The 16,425-nt window shown below is 44.2% G+C and overlaps 1 protein-coding gene across 8 annotated transcripts in view; it reads left to right on the top strand.

The window, feature by feature from the left end:
* Positions 1-16,425, top strand: part of ZFAT (zinc finger and AT-hook domain containing) — a 220,046-nt gene that overhangs the window by 109,094 nt on the left and 94,527 nt on the right. For all 8 annotated transcript variants that reach the window (XR_013528095.1, XR_013528094.1, XM_035277375.3 and 5 more), the window contains 3 exons: positions 2,651-2,738; positions 4,562-4,711; positions 8,666-8,839. Coding sequence is in view for 6 of the 8 variants with exons in the window: in XM_035277375.3 (XP_035133266.1) it covers positions 2,651-2,738; positions 4,562-4,711; positions 8,666-8,839 (412 nt within the window). In the remaining 2 variants the exon portion in view is untranslated. The remainder of the gene's footprint in view (positions 1-2,650; positions 2,739-4,561; positions 4,712-8,665; positions 8,840-16,425) is intronic.

Genomic DNA, 16,425 nt, shown 5'->3' on the forward strand with positions numbered 1-16,425 from the left:
TGGAGTTTTGCTCTTGTTACCCAGACTGAAGTGCAGTGGTGTAGTCTTGGCTCACCACAACCTCCGCCTCCTGGGTTCAAGCAATTCTCCTATCTCAGCTTCCCGAGTAGCTGGGATTATAGGTATGCACCACCACACCCAGTGAGTTGTTTTGTATTTTTAGTAGAGACAGGGTTTCTCCATGTTGGTCAGCTGGTTTTGAACTCCTGACCTCAGGGGATGTGCTCACCTCGGCCTCCCAAAATGCTGGGATTATAGGCATGAGCCACCATGCCTGGCCTTATTCAGCTATCTGCCCAGCGACATTTCCTACCAGGGTTTGGCTCTTAGTAAGCTGTGGGTTTGGTAAGCTTGGCAGTCAAAGTGCCACACACTGGTGATATAAACGGCAGGTATTTACTATCACATCGTCCTGGAGAGCAGAAGGCAGAGGTCAAGGTGTTGGCAGGGCCTCTTCCTCCTGAGGGCCGTTGAGGAGGATGTGGTCCGTGCCTCTCTCTGAGCTTCAGGTGATTTGCTGTCTGTCTTTGGCATTCCTTGGCTGGTAGACGCATTGCTCTGGTCTCTGCCTTCATTGGCACATGGCGTTCTCCCTGCGTGCAGCTCTGTTATCCCCTTTCTATAAGGACACCAGTCACATTGGATGACGGCCCACCCCAGTGACCTCATTTTAACTGGATTACCTCTGTAAAGACCCTGTCTCCAAATGAGGTCACATTCTGAAGTATTGGAGATTAGGACTCCACCATATGATTTTTGGGGAATACAATTCAACCAGTGACATCCACACTGGGGGAAAAGAGTGATGTGAAGTCGCTCTCAAGTGAGTGCTGAGAGAAAAGGGCAGTGAGCAAAAGCCGTAGCTTGGTAATTCACAAAACCCTCTTCCTAATTGAGAATGTTACACAATGGTGACCACGGCTATGAAGCTGCAGCAGTCCAGGATGAACAACCTCCTGCAGCCTCAGTGGGACACGGGTCTTGGAGTGGCAGGAGGCATCCTGGGTGGGCATCTGGACACTCTGCTTCCAACACTGGCGTCTCCTCTCAGACTTCGGGCTTATATCCTGGGCCTCGTTTTCTTAATCTGTAACATGTGCATGAACAGTGCCTATCTTTTGTGAGTGGTTGTGAGTCTCAATGAAATCATTTGCCCATGTAATCCCTGTGTTGAGTGCTGGCGGTTGTAATATGCTCTTGAGTTATAGATTAGCACTGGTCTGTGTGGTAGAGCTGCAGCCTTGAGGCTGAGTATTGCCCACTTCCACAGAACTCTCCCCTCTAAGCCTCATCCCTTCCCTCTGAAATAGAGCTGATGCCATTCCTTCATTCCCCCATTCCCCTACTTTTGAGCTCCCCAAAAGCAAGGCCAGGTAGAGGCTGTTTGTATATGCTTGGAAGGGTGCACTGTGTCTGGCTTTGATGAAGCTGGTGATAATGATGGTGCTGATGATAATGCTAGTGTTGACGATGGTGATGGTGGTAGTGGTGGTGATGGTGGTGGTGGTGCTGGCGATGACTCTTGATAGTGCTGGTAATGGTGGTGATGATGGTGATAATGGTGGTGGTAGTGATGACTATTGATAATGCTGGTGGTGGTGATGGTGGTATTGATGATGGTGATAATGGTGGTGGTGATGACTGTTGATAGTGCTGGTGGTGGTGATGGTGGTATTGATGATGGTGATAATGGTGATGGTAGTGATGACTATTGATAATGCTCGTGGTGGTGACGGTGGTATTGATGTTGGTGATAATGGTGGTGGTGATGACTGTTGATAGTGCTGGTGGTAGTGATGGTGGTATTGATGATGGTGATAATGGTGGTGGTGATGACTGTTGATAGTGCTGGTGGTGGTGATGGTGGTATTGATGATGGTGATAATGGTGATGGTAGTGATGACTATTGATAATGCTCGTGGTGGTGATGGTGGTATTGATGTTGGTGATAATGGTGGTGGTGATGACTGTTGATAGTGCTGGTGGTGGTGATGGTGGTATTGATGATGGTGATAATGGTGATGGTAGTGATGACTATTGATAATGCTCGTGGTGGTGATGGTGGTATTGATGTTGGTGATAATGGTGGTGGTGATGACTGTTGATAGTGCTGGTGGTGGTGATGGTGGTATTGATGATGGTGATAATGGTGGTGGTGATGACTGTTGATAGTGCTGGTGGTGGTGATGGTGGTATTGATGATGGTGATAATGGTGGTGGTGATGACTGTTGATAGTGCTGGTGGTGGTGATGGTGGTATTGATGATGGTGATAATGGTGGTGGTGATGACTGTTGATAGTGCTGGTGGTGGTGATGGTGGTATTGATGATGGTGATAATGGTGGTGGTGATGACTGTTGATAGTGCTGGTGGTGGTGATGGTGGTATTGATGATGGTGATAATGGTGGTGGTGATGACTTTTGATAGTGCTGGTGGTGGTGATGGTGGTATTGATGATGGTGATAATGGTGGTGGTGATGACTGTTGATAGTGCTGGTGGTGGTGATGGTGGTATTGATGATGGTGATGACTGTTGATAGCATGAGAGGTAGTGGTGGTGGTGGTAATAATGGTGATGGTGGTGGTTATTTTTTACAGAGCCAAGATTTAAATTAGAGAGTCAATTGATTATGTTCTCTTTCTATTTAGGACAAAAGGAGTTATTCTTGCCCTGTTTGTGAAAAGTCTTTTTCAGAAGATCGATTGATAAAGTCACATATCAAGACCAACCATCCTGGTAAGGTTGTACATTTTAGAGTGGGAGATTAATGTTAAAAATGCTTATGTTTATTTAAAACAATGTTTTACATCAACTGCACTATAGACATAAAAAGGGATAAAGCTGTGTATGCATTCATGGGAAACAATCATCTTTACAAAGCTGGGATAATTATTTCTTTCCTTTTCTTCTTTTATCTGGTGTTGAGATGCATCTGCCCTCACCCCTGCAGTTTCAGTGATATTTGCATACCTTTGAATGGGTCCCATATAATGCAGGTCTGACTTAGATTCTTGCCTGTTGCCTGGCCATTGTCATAAGCTTGTGTTACTCAGAGTGGTGGTTTGTAAGGGGTGTTGGCTCCTGCCCAGGCTGAGGAGCATCTGGGAGTGGAGAGACCATCACCACGGGTCTTCTCACCTTCCACATTGGTCAGATACATGAGGGACCAGCTACCTTGGTGTCCATGCCTTGTCTTTTCTGTTTGTGCCACCTGGAACATTTTCCCTTCTGTCCTGCCTGATTAATTTCTGTTCATTCTTTATGTTCTTCCTCATAACCCTGAATTTGGGGAGGCTGTTGTAGCTTCCAGTCTGGCAGAGGGTCCACCCCCAACCCCTGCTAACTTTACACACAGTGCACTGACCACCATGCTCCAGTCACTGTGATTTGCTAGCCAGGCCCCTAGAAAGCACACAAGGGCATTGTGTATTTTATGAAGGAGTAACAGATACTCCCTCTAAATGCGCCTCTCCCTTCATGCATGTCTATTTTTTCTTGTTCTCTATTATTTTGTATCTGCTGGTGGTATAAGGGAACAGACTCACTGATTGTAAATGGAGGAAGATAAAGAAATAATAGAAGGGCACTAAGACTCATGTTTCATCCGGGAGTGGACGGAGCTGTGAGGCCTGCGTGTATGTGGGAAGGGTGTGGGCTGTGTGCTTCTGTGAAGGCCCAGCTCTGTCCTCCTCATGTTAACTCATGTCCTAAGTGACATGGGATCCAGTGTGAGCAGAGTTGTTATTAAAACAGCTAACCCTTGCTGATGAACAGATGTAAGAAACTATTTTGTTATTATTTTAAACTTTCTATTCCAGGAAATCTCAAGCATACGAGAGCACACAGAATAATGCCGGGAACCTCCTGTATTCGTCACTCAGCCTCCTCAGTTATCCAGATTTTGCCAAGCTCTTTTCATGTATCCACCATGCAAACTTTTTTTCTTCTAGGATATTTAAAAATATATTCTAGACAGCATGTAATTCCTCCATAAAAACCTTTAAAATGCATCTCCAACTAATAAGGATTGCTTTCAGCATAGCCACCATGTCACCAAAAAAGCAAACAGGATGAACTGTAATTCATTCTTGGCACCTATTGTAAGCCTGTTTAAAATTTCCCCAGTTTTCCCAAGATTTTTTTTTTTAGCTGTTGATTTTCTTGAAGCAGCATCTAAGCATTTGCATCTAGTGGTTTTGTTCCTTACGTTTCTGTTTCTCCTGTTCTCTAGTGCCCCCCTCCCTTGTGCTATTTTCCCATGACATTGACTTGTGGGGGAAACTGAGTCATATTTCCTGTAGACAGTCTCCCTTTCTGCATTTGTGTGGTTATTGCCTTGTGATGTCGCTTCTCCATTCCTCGTACGTGATGTGAAACAGATACTGAGATCTGAGACTCGACTGGATTCTGGTTTAACTTTTTAGGTGAAAAATCCTATCTCTGGACACTATGAGGCACACCTCGATTCCACCTTTGGTGCTGCTTAGTGATAAGGTTTATTTATGTCTAACTTTCCCCGAGGTCCTCTGACCCCTTTTGACATCCTACTTTCCTTCTAGAGGTCTCCATGAGCACTATTTCCGAGGTTCTTGGGAGGAGGGTTCAGCTGAAAGGGCTAATTGGAAAGAGAGCCATGAAGTGCCCGTATTGTGACTTTTATTTCATGAAGAATGGCTCAGACCTTCAGCGTCATATTTGGGCTCATGAAGGTGAGTATTTTTCTTTCCAAATTTGGCACCCCTTTAACTTTGTGCTTCCATCCTTCATTTTGGGAGTACATTAGGAGGAAGCCATTATCTTCACATTCCTGCTTTTAGAATTTCCTTAGCATACTGAGAGTTGCATCCATCAACCAGCTACAAACAGTAATTTAAATCGTTAATCAGTCGCAATTGCAATGAATAGAGGTGTGCATTCCTTCATAGGTCTCATTGCAATTATAGTGAAATAAATCACCATGACTCCCCTGCTGGAAAGTAGGTACCTTCAGAACAGGAACACCAGAGTCTTATACATGGAAGGAACTCCAGTGCCCACCCTGGTGCCTGGTACATAGCAGGTTTTCCAGAACTGTTGGTTTTATGAAGGAAGGAAGGAAGGCAGCAAGGCGTTCTCCCATTCCAGCAGTGTGGAGTGTTATTCAGGCTATGGAGAAGGAATTCTGAAGGTGGGAGGGCTGAATGGAGATGAGGGAATGGAGAGCAGAATGTAGGCTGTGCTTTTGGGTTGCTTGCCTATAAAGGAAAGTGTTGGGGGGCCACACTCAGGGCTTTGGGAAGTTGGAAGTAAAGATTCTGCTAGCACAATAGGTCATCAACTTTGTTTTCTCCCCCTGGGTAATGGCATGAGCCTGCTAGGGATTAGGGTAGGAGCCAGGGGCTGGGGAAAGCCCTTCCAGACTCCTGCATCAGGTCCCTGCCTGTTAATTAGGAACCTGGAATGCTGCAGATAGGAAAACAAGACTAGAGGGGGATGAAGGGTGAAATATTTTCTACAATATGGGATAAAAGGACCTATTTATAGATCCCAGGGAAGGAACTATTGGGGAGAAAGAGATGAATGGTTCATTAATGAGAATAGTAACTGATAGATTAGGAACCTGGAGAAGGCAGAAGGACTTGAGATAAATTCCAAGGTTGGCAGCTACTTTTTATTTACCAGAATATAATGAGCACCTAGGAGATGCCAGTGCTCAGTGTTTTACTCATGTTATTGGAGTTGGTATTCTCAACAACCTTAGAGGTGGGTGCTGTTGCCATCCACATTTTACCAATGAGGAAAATGAGGCTTAGACAGTAAAGTAATGTGCCAGGGTCACACAGCTAACGCGTGGCGGGACTGGGATTTGGACCAATGTCATCTGATTCCAAGACTCTTGCTCTTCTCTTCTGCACTGACTTGTTTCAGGAGGAGGAGGCGCCTCCTACACTGAGACAGGGGTGAGGGGCGTGAGGTGTAACAGGTATCTGTTTAGACACGTGTGGTTACTTTGTTACGAAGTTGAAGGCATTCATAGCCGATGTCAAGTTTGCTCAGCAAAGAATGCCGAGAAGACAGGCTTGGAATGGCGTTCATGGGAATCAGCAGGGAGTCAACCTTGATAGAATACAGAGGGCACAGCAGAGGCTGAAGACCAGGGGCTTTTAAAGGCATCAAACTGTAATTGTACTCATGTGAGAGGAAGTGAGAGAGCTGGGTTCAACTCTCACCCTCACCGTGTATGTTGGAAAAATAATTCCATCTCTCTGAACCTCAGTTTATCTATAATATGATCTACTTTGGGTTATGTTGCAAGGATCAAAGAGATAATTTATATAAAACCCTCAGTAGAAGGGTTAGCACATATTGGGTACTTAATACATGGCTGCTGCTATATTGTATTAAGTAAATATTTGTGATGATGAAGTAAGGTTGTGTGTTTGCCATTCGAAAGGAATCTAGTATTTTAAGCAACTTCAGACTTGATAAAAATTCAGAAAACCAAAAGCTGCTGTATCCTGGCATCCTTTTTTTTTTTTTTTTTCTAATCTGTGACTTTCTGTATAATGATGAATCACAAAGGAAAAAGGGTATCAGTACATGCACTACATTTGGATTATTTGGAATTGATCCCCGTACCATAAAATACCCCTTGTCTCTGTTTACTCTCAAAACATAGGTAAAAAAAAAAAATTTAAAAAACACAAATTAAAAAGAAAGGAAATAAGAAAACACTGTATTGACTGTAGTCACAGAAATTAACCATGTAGGACTTTGTGCATACCTGTGACATTTGTTGCTTAGAGGACCTGCAACTTTGTTCAAGGTTTCTTAGTAGTCAAGCAATATACCTGGACCCATCCACTACAGCAGTTCTAAACACTGGCCCTTCGGGGAGAACTTAGAGTAGACAGTGTCTTAGTATGTCACCTTGGGGTGAATGCCATAGTGTGGATGACCTGGAGATCCACAGTTACCTGCACCATCTCATTTTCCATGATCTTATGTCACAGAGCCCACAGAGGTGCAGAGCTGTTGAGGTGACTCTGCAGGGTTGCATGGCCGGCCGGTGGGTGGGCAAAGATGTTAATGGAAATATGTATACTTCAATCTCTGTGTTGCTTTACTTGGTTCTTCTCCTTCCAGACATAATGAGGAACATAAATTATGAATTAGCCTTCTCCAGGATTGGGAGACAGTGCATGTCTTCATTCTTGAGTTCTTTTAGAAAAACACCAAGTCAAATTGTACCTGAATATATTCAGCTGTTCACACATTTATCAAGTATCTAAAGACAGCAGGAATGCATCCTGTTCCCTTTGCATACGATTTGTGTGGGCTTCTCTCCTCTGCAGTGGTGGTAGTCCTGAGCCATCTGTAGCTTTGACTCAGGGTTGAAATGCCTGCTGAGGGTAGCGTGGGATAAAGAAAGATGCTGCATGACCTAGGCTACCACGACGGCTGTGGCCCTGCTCTTGTGAAAGCGTGTTGTAAATGACCAACCCAGAACAGGGGATCTGGTGCCCTGAAGGCTCCTTGGGAAGTGACTCCTGGTCTTGTCATTTTACAGAGATGACAATTGTGATCCAAACATAAGTTCAAGGGCACACAGCCTGTTGGCGCTTATGGTTAGAGTATTACTTCATCTCTAGAAACCCAAGCCAGAGCTGGGCCTGCATGGGCCCTAAGGCACATCACACCCCGGAATGCATCTCAGCTCTGTGCTCCTGGGCATTGTCCTCAGCCTCTTTAAAGGGTTGGTTTCCTCAACTGCAAAGTCAAAGGTAGTGTAGATAATGGGTGCAAATGTTTGGCCTACTAAAAATTGTCTGCTTCGTTACTGTGTTCAGGTTTGCTCCCCGCCCTCCTCCTCTTTCCCGCCAGCTCCAACCCCTGTCCCTATAGCATATCACACCACGTTGTAATGGCCTGTTTACCTGTCTGCATCTCCCACCCAACACTGAAGGCTGGGATTCACTCTTCTCAGTTTCCAGATTAATCCTCAGTGCTTAGTATGAAAATAGGCCCTCAGTAGACCCTTGGTGAATGAAGGAGTGCTGAATGCCCAGATGCCCCTGCGGTCAGAGTCTTCAGGCCATCAGCCACCAGTGCGGTAAAGCTCGGTTTGTTTTATGGAATAAATGTGCTTCCACATCGGGTCCTGGTGCCTGATCCTATTGATGTTTGCAAAGGGCCTTGGTGCCTTTCATAGTGTTCAGTTTAACTCAGATCGGTTGAATTTAGTGACTGTCTTGTCTGTGGGTTGCTCATGATCTCTGTCCTCAAGGAGTTCCCAGACTGTGGGGAGAGGGCAGATATGAAGGACTCACTGTAATGTGCAGTGAACATTCCAGCTGGTAGAGAGTTACAGGAGTTGGGAACATTGATAAGGGAGGTAGGGAAATCTACCAGGGAAGGTCAGAGAAAGCTGCACAGTGGGGGCATCCCAGGAGGCAAGCGCATCCCAGGAGGAAGGCACAGCCTGGGGAGGAGCCTGGCGTGGGAAGTGTGTGGTGGTTTAGGACCAAGCAAGTACATTGCTGTGTTCAAAACGGATGTTTTATATATGCATATCTATAAGTGTATTTAGATATGGATATATGTATTCCTTCAGAAGCACACACACATTTGCATACACATATGTAAATATATATAGATAGATACCTACATTTTCCCCTTGGCAGGTGTGAAGCCCTTCAAGTGTTCTTTGTGTGAGTACGCAACTCGTAGCAAGAGTAACCTCAAGGCTCATATGAATCGTCACAGCACTGAGAAAACCCACCTATGTGACATGTGTGGCAAGAAATTCAAATCCAAAGGGACACTGAAAAGTCACAAGCTCCTTCACACTGCAGATGGTGAGTAAATGACCCCAAGGTGAACTTTCCCCTCTAAATGTGTGGTTTGCAGCTGATGTTCCAGTTTGTCAGATACTTGCTGTACCAGTGGTGGGAAAGAGCACATGCCCATTAGAAAGGGCTCCTGAAAGAGCAGTGAAGACCTGGCCTGGCTTCCTCCCGGCCCTGTGCTCAGTGCCTCACTTCCAGCAGGTGCAGGATAAACACCTACTTGGGTGTGTGTGCACCAGTGGTGGGGTATGCGGTGGTGGGGAAGCTGATTCAGGGAAGGAGGCATCTTCAGGAAGCCTCGATCTGTGGTTCTGAAGTTTCCATCCTCTGGAGCCCTCCATCCCCACCTGGAGCTCCAGGATCCTGAGGGGCAACCTTGATCACACCTGGCCAGATTTTTCAAGGGAGGTTCTTATCATCCAAGCTACCTCAGGGGTGGAACTAAGTCTAAAATAAAAGCAATATTTGGGCAGGTTTGATCTAGATAAAGTTTACTTGCGTGGATTTCTCATTTCATTCATTCATTAAGAGCCATTGATTGAGTTCTTGTATGTGCTAGCCATGGTGGTAGGTTCTATGTCAAGTAGAGACCAGTTTCTGCATTCAAGGAGTTCATAATCTAGAAGTCAGGACAGAGGAGAAGGCAGGGCATGGTAAGGGTAAGTGCCCATGATGGAGGGGAGCTCAGGAGCCCCGAGCAGTGCGTGGGTCGAGGTGGATGGGGAGCTCGGTGGGTGGTGGGTACAGTCTCCCTGTTACAGGCTGGATAGAGGGAAAGAAGATTTGTTCTAGGAAGACAGGCATCTAAACCGTAAGAAACTTGATTTTACTGAGGAAAACCAGTTGTGTGAGGGACTTGTAAACACTCCACGTGACAAGATTATTAAAGTTTATTTATGAATGTATTGTTATTTACCACAATTATGTATGAAAATTGGACTTTACTAAAAAAAAATCAAAGTTTTTCAGCAGTGATTTTTAACTTCAGAATTTAGTGGATGAGATATAGCTCTTAAGTTCTACCTTTATTTTAAGATTGTTCTAAAAATCAGTCCTGGTGTGTGGTTAGGCCCTCAGCAGGAATGCAGGTGAGCATGAGGAACTCAATGCAAAGGGTGCATGCTTTGCTGGGATTCATCAGAATTAAGGACCAAGGGCTTGCCTACGGCTGAAAAAGAGCCAGAACCGTAACTATTAGAACTTAAGCAGTATTCTCTAAAAAAAAAAAAAATCCATAAGCAAAATGAAAAATACAATGACAGTCAGGCAGTCATACTTGAATAATGAACGCATTAAAGTCATGTAGTTTTTAATGAGTCTACACCTCCACAGACAATAAGCCTTACTGAGAAGTAAGGCTTACTGACTTCTCAGCTGCCTGAACATTTAGGCAGGAACTCCGTTTCTTAACATGATGGCACATAACTACTTCAGTCCTTAAGTCATGAAGAGCAGCTGTACCCAGCGGCAGGGAAGCGTGGAGTATCCAGTGGGCTGTGGTGGTAGGTCAAGAACGCATTCACAGGCACTGAGCAGGGTGCTGTGATCTCATGCCTGGTTCTGCAGTCTGGGCTCTGTGCTAAAAAGGCTTTGAGCAGATAGAAGCCATCAATATGTCAGACCCTGGACCAACTGATCCAGAGGGATGGGGTCGGTGCGAGGAGTGCTATCACGGGTCCACAGTGGCACGTTCAGCCTGTCTATCCTCCCTGTCATGACTCTCTTGAGTTCTTCAGCAGGAAAGGGAATTCAGATGGACAAAGCTGTCTTGTTAAAGCAGTAATGCAACTCCTAATATGGAATAGTATTCAAACATTATGAAGTATTTTCCAACAAAACATTGGAAATTTGTATGGTTTCTCTTTATTTTTTTTGCTGACATTTGTGGGAAGATGAGGTATTTGTAAAGTCATGTCTTATTTTTCAACACTGCTGTCTGGGAAGAAGGGCATCAAGGCCAGGCGCAGTGGCTCACACCTATAATCCCAGCACTTTGGGAGGCCAAGGGAGGCGGGTGTATTACCTGAGCGAAGGAGTTGGAGACCAGCCTGGGAAACGTGGTGAAATACTGCCTCTACCAAAAATACAAAAAAATTAACAGGGTGTCGTGACACATGCCTGTAGTCCCAGTTACTTGGGAGGCTGAGGTGGGAGGGTTGCTTGAGACTGGAGGCAGAAGTTGCAGTGACCAAGATCGTACCACCATACTCCAGCCTGGGTGACAGAGTGAGACCTCGTCTCCACCCCTACTCCCCCCCAAAAAGAAGGGATCAGTCATCAGGTGCAATGAGAGGACCCCTGGAACAGGTATCCTGCCTCAGTGCCAACTTCTTCCACTACTTGGGTCTGTTTTGTCACACTGCAAAATAAGGAAATGAGACCTTAACGTGTCTTGGGTTTCTTTCAGCCTCAATCCTCTGATTCAGGAAGAAAGGGGTAAAGTAGGGCTAAAGGGATGGAAATAGGCGGTGTCACTACAGCTTTATTTCTAAATCCGAGATGATTGCTTTCCCACAGGGCAGCTGTTTCATTATTTGTGTTTCTCTTTTGACACCAGGGTCTCATGTTTTACCTGGGGCTGGCTTGGTAAATAGAGTGCTGAACCATAGACCCCTTGTTCTAGCTCCATTGCCGATCCAGGATGTAGCTTTAATTGAGCTATAGGTAATTCTTTTCCTTTTTAATCTTCCCCCATAATATGTTTATTATAGAAATTTGAAAAAATGTATTTACACCTCTTGCTCATTCCTGTAGTGCTCATATTTTACCTTGATGACCTGTTAGAGCTCTTTGTATCTTAATCCTTTTTCATCATTTGCCTTTATGTTTTCTTTATGGTATCTTTTACATACAAAGTTAAATAACTTTGTTTGTTTAAAGTTATTAGTATTTTCCTTTATGTTTTCACCTTCCATGATTCTCTTTGTTAAAAGAAGTCTTCCTCAGTTTGACGCAAAATTCTTTTACTTTTTCTTTGAGTTTTATTTTATGATTACATAACATGAAATTTAATCTTCTTGAAATTTATTTTAGCATAGGCTATATGGTAAGGAGCTTTGTTTCCAAACAGTTATCATTGACTCATATTTATAGAGAAATCGGTCCTTTCAATTTGATTTTGCAGTGCCAGAATTTCCCAGGATATGGGGTTTAATTCTGAGATTTTGGTCTGTGCTAGTACCTCACTTTTCAAGCTGTTCTAGTAACTAACTTTACTGTTATCCAATAAACTTCATTTTCTATGAAATTTACTTAGTTTTTCTCATTTAGTTATTATTCCTTTGGATAAACTTCAGAATTGTTCATCAAGTTAGGAAAAAGAGCTTTCTCTCTGTCCCTGGGGATGCCCTTGTGAGCTGTTTGACCATGTCTGTAACATGCTTTGAATCTATACAGTGCTTGGTTGTCTTGATGAGGTTCTTAGCCTTTAACCATAGAATTAGCTTTTTACTTAGAAGGAAAGACTGTCTTACAGCCTGCCTGGAATTATTTGGTTTTAATTGTATTTGTGGCATCAGTAATAACTCAATAGGTTGCTCTGTAGAAACGCCATGTGGAGTAGGTAGAGCTAGAGAGGCCTGGGTGTGGGTCTGTTTGCCTCTTCCTAGCAGGGTGACTTTCCTCATCAGTAAACTGTGATAGGTATACCCTCTTGTTGAGTGGGTTTGAGGATCGACAGAGAGGAAATGTACCCCATGCTGGCTGGCTGCCTCCTGCTCTCTTGGCTGCTCTTCCTCAGCATCCTGTCCTGGTTCTGCCTTAGCTTTCTGATCTCTGCCTCTTGGAGGCCACGGGGCTCAGTCTATGGGCGCTGTTTTTTTTTTTTTAAATCCTGAAACCGAGTCTCACTTTGTCAGCTATGCTTGAGTGCAATGGTGCAGTCTCAGCTCACTGCAGCCTCTGCCTCCTGGGTTCGGGTGATTCTTGTGCCTCAGCCTCCTGCTATAGCTGGAATTATAGGCATGTGCCACCACACCCAGCTAATTTTTACATTTTTAGTAGAGATGGAGTTTACCTATGTTGGCCATTGTTGACCAGGCTGGTCTCAAACTCTTGACCTCAAGTGATCTGTCTGCCTTGGCCTCCCAAAGTGCTGGGGTTACAAGCATGAGCCACTGCATGTTGTTTTTTCCCTTATACCTTAGGTGAACCCTCCAGTCTTACAGCTTTAAACACCACTTAGATGGAAGGTGATATGGTTTGACTGTGTCTCTACCCAAGTCTCATTTTGTGTTGCAGCTCCCATAATTCCCACGTGTTGTGGGAGGGACCCTGTGGGAGATAATTGAATAATGGGGGCAGTTTCCCCAGTATTGTTCTTGTGATAGTGAATAAGTCTCACGAGTTCTGGTGGTTTTATAACGGGTTTCCCCTTTCAGTTGGCTCTCATTTTCTCTTGTCTGTCACCATATAAGGTGGCATGACGGTGAGGCCTCCCAGCCACGTGGAACTATGAATCCATTAAACTTATTTTTTTTTATAAATTACCCAGTCTTGGATATGTTTTTATCAGCAGTGAAAACGGACTAATACAGAAGACTTCCAAACTTGTATTTCCAGCCCTCTTGTTCCCCCAGCCTTGGCACTGCCCTGTCTGTAACTGCCCACTAAGCATCTGCACTTGGACGTCCACATGGCGCCCTGAGCTTAGCATGCTCAACACTAAGCTTTCAGTCTTCCTCCCTAGACCCTGTCTCCTATGGCCTAGGGGTTGCCAAAGTTTGTAAAGAGATTGTGAATATTTTGGGGTTTTGAGTGCCACATCCGGTTTTCTCTTTGTTGTTGTTTTTATGTTTATGAACTTTGAAAAATGTAAAAGCCATGCTTAACTCCCAGCTGTACAAAAGCAGGAAGCAGGCTGAATTTGGTGCTCAGGCATAGGTTGCCAACCCCTGCTGTACCCCATCTTGGGAAATGGCTTCTCCTTTTCCTTTGCTCAGATAAAAAAAGCATTAGGTCAGTCTTGACTGTCTCATTCATGCCCCACACATGACCCATTAGCAAGTCCTGTGTGTTCTCTCTTTGAACATGACCCAGAGTTCTCCCACTTCTCAGCCCCCTCATGCCGTCCTTTGTGTGTGGAGCCCTGTCATCTCCTACCTCCATTCTTGCAGTAGCCTCCTAACCGCTTTCCCTACAACCTGTTCTGGTCCGCACAAGTCTATTATCAACAAAACAACCAGTGATCTTGTGGAAACAAAGGCCAGGCTGTGCCCCTTCTCTGCTCAGAACCCTACTGTCTATCTGCTGCCATGCCGAGTGGAAGCCCAGTCCCTCACCGTGACCCGTTCGATCCCCCCGTCTTTCTGACCTCTTTTCTTCTACTCTCCCATGACTGGCATCTCTCTGGACATACTGTCTTCATTCTTGTTCCTCACACCTGCCATGTTTGTGCTCAGCTCAAGGGTTTTGCTTTGGTCCTTCCCTCCACCTGGTGTGTTCTTTCCCCCTGTCTGAATGGAGAATGAGTCTTCCCTTAGGTGCTCACGTATGTAAAGTCTCCATACCCCCACAAGGCAATCCAGACTCCCATGGCTTCCTCTGCTGCTCTCCTTGGCTTATCTTTCTCTAGTATATTATATAGTTTCCTTATTTACCAATTTTTTGTCTCTATTACTGGAACTGTCCCACTAGTTACTTCCCACTCTCTTTCATGTTTTTTACTGTTTCTCTTTAAACCAACCCTTCTCCAGTGTACTATATACTTATTTATGATGTTTCAGTGTCTTTCACTAGACTATAAGCTTCACAAGCAGGGATTTCCCATTTACTACATTTATTTTGTAACCTCAGCACCAAGAACAGGGCTTGGCTTATCATAGGCACTCAATAAAAGTGTGTTCATTTAATTACTTGAAAATGTAAAGTGCCTTGTGTAAAGTGGTTGGGATATAGCAGTACTCAAAAAGTGTCACTTATTTTCTCCATTTCATCTCACATAATTCTGTTAAATCAAATGCTTGTGAATTAGGTATTTTAAAATATGGCCAAGTAACTCACTATTAAATGAATTTTCTTGGGCATTTTTTAATGAAGTAAAAAGGAATTGAGTAATTACTCTTTCTTCTAACTACTTGTGAATCCAATGTTTCCCATTTGCTGGCTTACTTAGGGTGATATATCCCTATCTGTGGCATTCCTGTTTCCCAAAGGAGCTCATTACTATACCTTAGAAAAGATAGCTCATTCTGGGTGAAGGTTTCAGTTAGAAAGGTTTGCCAGTCAATATGTGCAAAGAGAGAAACTGATTTATAAAGGGCCCGATTAAACCCTTTGTGTGTAGGCGAACAGGATGCAAGAATTGAATGCAAAGATCATGCTGTAACATAGTTTCCCCCTTTTGACTTTAAAGAGGGCCTAGACATGATGTGCTATTGGAGGTTTATGTATGATTCTGCCCACCCGTAGCAGTTAGCAGATGGGAAAGGTTAAACCATACAGTGCCTTTATGCTATGTCATCAAATGGAAATTCTTAAATTATGAAATAAAAAGCTCTTTGAAGTTTATTACTAATTCTTTTGGGTCTCTCCCCTTCCCCTGATCCCAACTGCCCCTGTATATTTTAGTTAAGTTTTTGGGTAAAATGTAAAAAGAATTATCCAGGCTTCAAGCACTCTTATAGTAGACAAGTGGAGAGCTGAGTATGGAAATTAGGCGTGAGTGTAGTAAGTACCCTTTTTCCCTATCCTTTCTTCAGTTTATGATAAGATATCCCATGGCTGCAGATTAAATTATTCTAGGAGATCTAAGTATGGAGTTTTGTTTTGTTTTCCTCCTCTGCCCTCTAAAAAGCCAAGCCGCTCTGAGATAAAGCAGCCCCATGGACTTTTGCTTCTAAAAGAAGAACCAGGAAGTTAATAGAAAATGGTCCCTGAGCACCTCGCTGGGTTGATCTCACAAGGTTAACTGCAAGGCTTCAGTGAGACTGGTCTCTGCACTGCATCCTTGTCCCTCTTGTCCTTCCTCCTACTTGCCCTTGGAGAAGAGGTTGAGGGGCAGGCGTGGAAGTGTGGCTACTGGATGAACCTGGTACATTTCTGTTGCTTATTCCTGGGCTGGAGTCTGAGTGATGGGCGGGAGAAGGCAGAGCTAACTACAGGGCCCATGAATACCATTTAATAGGTTCACCCTATTTGTGTTTATACGTAGCTCTTTTTCTCAGGTTTTTATAAACCACAAGATCCATTGGGAATAAGTGAGCCCATACTATGAAATGAACTACGCAGCATACTGAACAATTAGCTTAGACTGATATACAGATTTAACTTTTTAATGAGGCTTGGCTACCTAAAACCTCACCAGGTAGAGGAGTCTCAGCTGCCGATGTCTGGCACCGTGTCTGGAACTTTCATCTAGCTCTGCTGCTGTGCTCTGTCCTCTGTGTGGCTTTCTGTTGCCTGCGGTTTCTTTCCACCTTTGTCTCATGCTGACCCATCCCTCCTTGTATCAAAACTGATGTGCTAATTACAGAGAATCATCAGGATGTAAGTCTGCAGTTGCTTGAAGTTCCGCCTTTAAAGTACGAAGACTTCTTTAACTGTATTTTTATTGTTGTAGCTATTTCTGTTCTGATGTGCCACTGCATAAATCACCA

The sequence above is a fragment of the Callithrix jacchus genome, chromosome 16 (assembly GCF_049354715.1).
Source record: "Callithrix jacchus isolate 240 chromosome 16, calJac240_pri, whole genome shotgun sequence".
NCBI classification, from domain to species: Eukaryota; Metazoa; Chordata; class Mammalia; order Primates; family Cebidae; genus Callithrix; species Callithrix jacchus.